General features: G+C 37.3%; 1 protein-coding gene across 1 annotated transcript in view; it reads left to right on the top strand.

Annotated features, from left to right (window-relative positions):
- ube2f (ubiquitin-conjugating enzyme E2F (putative)) overlaps positions 1 to 3,514 on the top strand; it is a 48,774-nt gene extending 45,260 nt beyond the window's left edge. The window contains exons 8-9 of the mRNA XM_010783209.1: positions 2,171 to 2,203; positions 3,430 to 3,514. Coding sequence (XP_010781511.1) covers positions 2,171 to 2,203; positions 3,430 to 3,507 — 111 coding nt within the window. The 3' untranslated portion in view covers positions 3,508 to 3,514. The remainder of the gene's footprint in view (positions 1 to 2,170; positions 2,204 to 3,429) is intronic.
- Positions 3,515 to 5,602: the final 2,088 nt, after the last annotated feature.

Here is a 5,602-nt window from a genome sequence, read left to right as displayed (position 1 = left end):
TCAGCAAGGGCATTGAAGATGAAACGTGGCTGGGTCTTTCAGCATGACAATGATCCCAAACACACCGCCCGGGCAACGAAGGAGTGGCTTCGTAAGAAGCATTTCAAGGTCCTGGAGTGACCTAGCCAGTCTCCAGATCTCAACCCCATAGAAAATCTTTGGAGGGAGTTGAAAGTCTGTGTTGCCCAGCGACAGCCCCAAAACATCACTGCTCTAGAGGAGATCTGCATGGTGTGTGAAAACCTTGTGAAGACTTACAGAAAACGTTTGACCTCTGTCATTGCCAACAAAGGGTATATAAAAAAGTATTGAGATGAACTTTTGTTATTGACCAAATACTTATTTTCCACCATAATTTGCAAATAAATTCTTTAAAAATCAGACAATGTGATTTTCTGGATTTTTTTTCTCATTCTGTCTCTCATAGTTGAGGTATACCTAGGATGAAAATTACAGGCCTCTCTCATCCTTTTAAGTGGGAGAACTTGCACAATTGGTGGCTGAGTAAATACTTTTTTGCCCCACTGTATATATACCGTATATATATATATATATATTGCACATAATTGGTATTTAACAACAAGGGGTGTTATAGCATAGTCTTCCCAACAGAGCCGGCCAGCTAACCTATCAGAGCAGAATAGGGCTCTGGTTTCAGACAGAGGTCGAAAGGAGGTGCTGCAGCACAGGCAGTATGAGAAAAATCAAGTGCTTTTGTAGCATTAAAGCATGTAAACATGTCACAGGAGAGGCACAACATAGAATTATGAACCTGGACATTTACATAATAGAGCCCCTTTAATTTCAACTGAATATATTTCTCTTTTTCTATATCTATTTATTTTAAACTGCTGTATATATACACTCATAAAAATACAAGTTAATCTGGCACTTTATACAGACAAAATTGTAACAAAGGAGCTGTCAAGTGAACATGGTACTTCTTGCTGCTAGTGATGCTTCAACTTTTCAACAACTGAGAATAAAGTAATAGAAGAGCGGATATTGCTGGTTTCTGGCCCCCTGGAGTTATACACCACTTGAGCTGCAGAAAACGGACAGCTCAATTAGGGAAAATGACATTGGAGAATATACATTTCAAAGTCTTATTATTCAGTCCCAGACAATATCTGCTATTTTTATCATTGTGCACTTATAATAATTTCCTCTATTTTAATCTACAGTCTGCTCTCCTTAGCTTTGTGATTCAGTCAGCTATTCTCTGCAAGATATTTTTTCTTTTGCTTCTATAACCGTTGAAAAGCCTAATTTCATTATGTAAATGAAACAAATGGAATGAGCGAAAGATAATTGAACGGAATCCCTGAGAGCATGCATTTTAAATTGTTAATCACAGAACCACCTCACAGTTCATTGCAGCAGAAATAAAACTTCCCAAAACAATTTGTATAGCCATCGCTATGTGACTGCTGTGTTTAGTTGGAACAGAGGTTTAGCGTTAATATTTATTTTTACTTTGCCCATTTACAAATTGTATTAAAACTCGACAAGATCCTTGATGTTCAGCCTTGCATTTCCTTTGGGATACCGAAAGTCATAAGCTACAGTATAAAAAGGACAATTATAATGTCGCTGTTGTTTTCTTTTTCAGACACAGAACCCTCATGCCTATAGCTGCTTTCAGGCGTACAGTACATTAGAGTCCTGCCGTGCATGTTACAGTGGTACATTAAAGAGTCCCATGGCTCCTGATGCTAGAAGATAGAGGGACTTGATGGTTTTGAACTTATATCTTTTGTACCGATGTGCTACTGCTTTGTCTCAAGGGAAAGGTCTGAGAAATTCTGCAATCCTTGTGAAGGTCAAATGCTGGTTTACTCGCTTTGTTTTACATAGTATATATTTGGGTATTCCAGGATCCGTGTTATAAGACACAGATCAAAATGTATCACGTGAGCTTTATACAGCCAATTTAAATACATGTTGGTATTATCAGCTAATACTTTAGATAGATTTGGTTTGGGTAAAAATGTTTAGTATATTCTTTATGTATACGCAAACACTATATATTATAGTACATATTTTTACTTGCACTCTGTTGCTAACTTGTGTTATATATAGTCTGTTGTGACAAGAATATATGTGAATTTAAATGTAATACTGTGATACTATTCATTATTAATACTTCTTTCATTCTTCTTTTTTCTAGGACGTTGTCTGGGGATTGAACTCCTTGTTTACTGTAAGTTTTGAATTTTTTAAAATCTATTAACATGGATTTGTTGTTTAAAGATAAACTGCTTAAATATCATAGTGACCGGTTAAATGGCCAGAACATATATCATTTGTGCAGATTTTAGAAAAATAAATGTTAAACCTATATGCAGTTTTCCATAAAATCTAAAAAATAAAAGGAAAGTATTAATTAGAACCCCCTATCGTTAACACAAAGTATTGAACTGAATCACATGAGTGTGGTATGGTAGGTTAAATCAATGATTGAGTCCAAGCATTGATTATGTCGCTCTTTAAACCTGAAATAATTCAATCATTTTAGACATTAGGGAAATTGTCTTTCTCATTATGAACAACACTTTGAGACGTAGGGGAAATAGCAACGCATTATTATTGTGTCTGGATGTCCCTTTTTGCTCATTCATACAGTTAGGGTTTGTAACTTCATTACAGATTCTTTGGAAGATTAAGATAACAAATCAGATTTTAAGTTATGTTAAAGGACCAAATGTGGAAATGTTTAATCGTTCAGAATACAATTGAAATATAGACAAGCTAAATAGGATTTAATTGGGTGAAAATGACTGCGAACATGCTTTCAAATAAAATGGAATGGAGGATATGTTACAATCTTGTTAATGAACAGGACATTTGTCCGATTAATTAAACATTTGGATGCCAAAGCAACCGTAAATAAGCAGCTGAAAGCAATGAGATTATTTAGCTTGGCATACTTTGCTAACCTCAAGCTTGCATAAATCCATTATCGATTAAATTTACCCAGAAGTCATCACTGACTCTGATGAAAATGATGATGGTAATCTGCATTGATGTGTGGTCATGCCCTAAATCTCACCTCCTAATAAGGATACAACCTCTGAGGCCTTCCTCTTCTTTTATCTCTAATAACACTCCACTTGCCTCCCTTGTTGTGCATTGTCTCTATGGCAACATCATCATTATAATGCTTTCTTTTTCCCCACTTGCAGAACCCAGGGTGACATTGCAGACTGCAAATAGTGCTGAATGGGCAATATCTTCCTCTGCAGTTGGTTTTTTGGAAACCAAATGTGCATTACAGATAGGACTATTGACCTATGCAAAGTTCTCTAATAAGAAGACAAAGCGTTTTGCGTTCATGATTAATCACTTTCATGACTCGCTATTCTTCAACTTTTTCTCGATAACACTTTTCTGTCCTCACGTCGTCTTCTCTCTTTGCCTCTGATCCAGGACCTGTTGAACTTTGATGACCCTTTGAACATCGATGCAGCAGAACATCATCTGAGAGACAAGGTGAGGCTTTACTGACACATCCAGGGCGATTGTCATCTCCGATTCTGTTTTAGCGTCACACATAAATTAAGCGCAACCAGTGACAGCCGCCGATTCACTAGTTCTTATCATGCTTATCGTCTCAAAATTCATACACATACAACTTCATTTTCTGCTGCAGCTGTCAGTGCGCACTACTTATGTTTGTTGGTAGAATTATGTGATGTTGAGTGGATAGGGCTTTTATCTGGTGAAGTGGGATGAAGACAAGGCACAGAATGGCTGTGATAGTGTGCATATAACATAGTTAACATTCTTAACAAAAGTAGGTGCCAATGCATGACTATTTCATTTTATACCACAACAACACACTACATATTCAAATCAGCAGCCCAAGCAAATTATTGACCACACTTCACAATTGTTTTTATATATACTGTATATGTTGTGTGTTAACATTATGTCTCTTTGTGTGTTTTTAAAATGGCGCACAAATGAGTTCTAAACCGAAGAATAAGTGCTCTCCCCGGCTCCGATGAACTCAAATGATTTTAAATGAGTTTCTGGTTAGACTTCTTATATATGGTCTGTGGTTAACAAAAGCTTACAAGATTTTCCCCCAAAAATAGAAAAGAATAACCCACTTGTGATTGCCTGTAGCTTTTACGTGTCTTTAAAACGATGGTTGCAAACAAGGGACAAAAAGGAAACGAGTAAACTTCAACTCGTCAAACTTGAGTCAGTATTTAGCTTAGCGAAGGTGGTGTTTTAAATTCATGTAGTTTGTTTATAGCCTAATATTAGCTATTTACTTGTCGCGATTGCATTAACGCTCCAATTATTATAACATTGTTGGTTATATGCTGAACAAAACATGAAAGTACCATAAATGTGTGTTTATAACAAAACCTATTTTGTTACTATATTTCAAAATCGACTTTTGGCCGAGGGAGCCCTTGCGATGCTTACATCCGGGTCAGCCTTAAAAAATATATCAACCCTGCACCACCTTGTTACGTGGCATAGTTGAATTCCCAGTTCTGATTGGTCAGTTTGGACATTCAGATGGTGATATGGTGATATGGCAGATGGTTGCTAGAGGAAGAGATTGTAGCTAAGAACGCTCTGATCAGGCTTCCATATGGTTCAGATCAATCCGCAGAAAGAAGTCCGGTAAATTTATCGGTCAGCTTTGACAACAAAAACACATTATTTTTCAGTTCCTTCATCGGAAAACAACATGGATTACTTTCTGAATATATATACATCTGAATGCCTGTCTATGTCTGTATGATTTTTTAACTGTACATTAGCTATACTTTATCTAGTCCTTCACATCCAGCAATTTCCAGATAAACAATGTTAGACTTTCAGTGTTTCCCGCAGATCTGAAATATACTTGGGGGGGTTGAGGTGACGTGCAACAACAACATTAAAGGTGGGGTAGGTAAGTTTCAGAAACCGGCTCGAGATACACTTTTTGTTATATTCCATGGAATGCTCTTAACATCCCGATAGCAATGAATATCTTAAGTGCTTTGACAAAAAATCCATAAAAAAGTGTCATCTAGTGGAACCCGTAATACTGTAAAAACTACGCTAAACGGATTGGATTGCCGCCCTGTCTGTCAGCCTTCCATCTCGTGCACGCACAAATGTATCTCGTGCCCTCATTGGGCGTGCATTGCAGCAGTACTTCAATGACTCGCCAGCAACAGGCGGCCACTTTCCCCATGGCAGAGTTAGGTTCAACATCGTCTACTGGTCGCAAAAGAAAAAATGTAACGGAGCAAATTAAGAACAAAAAGAGAAACTAGGAGAAGTCAAACCAGAGTCAATATCGGAGTTGCTTTGGCTGTGTAGTATTGCTAACCTAGATGTGTCTAGCTTTGCCTGATATGTAACGTTACTGCAGCCTGCTCTCGCGGAGGAGGTGCTCTGTAAGGAAGTCTGAAGGAAGGGGCGGATTCTTTTTGGCTGTGTACTTTCAAATTTTAGTGCACTCGTGCCGGTTTCTGAAACTTACCTACCCCACCTTTAACGTCTAATATATTGCTTTCCTGCAATGTTAACTAAGTTGAAGCACTTATTTTAACTGATATCATACACATTAATTATACTCTTATGTATG

This window comes from Notothenia coriiceps, unplaced genomic scaffold, assembly GCF_000735185.1.
Source record: "Notothenia coriiceps isolate Sejong01 unplaced genomic scaffold, NC01 NC01_scaffold00024829, whole genome shotgun sequence".
Classification (NCBI taxonomy): domain Eukaryota; kingdom Metazoa; phylum Chordata; class Actinopteri; order Perciformes; family Nototheniidae; genus Notothenia; species Notothenia coriiceps.
The sequence above is the reverse complement of the archived record's forward strand: the minus strand, read 5'-3'. Positions and strand labels throughout refer to the sequence as shown.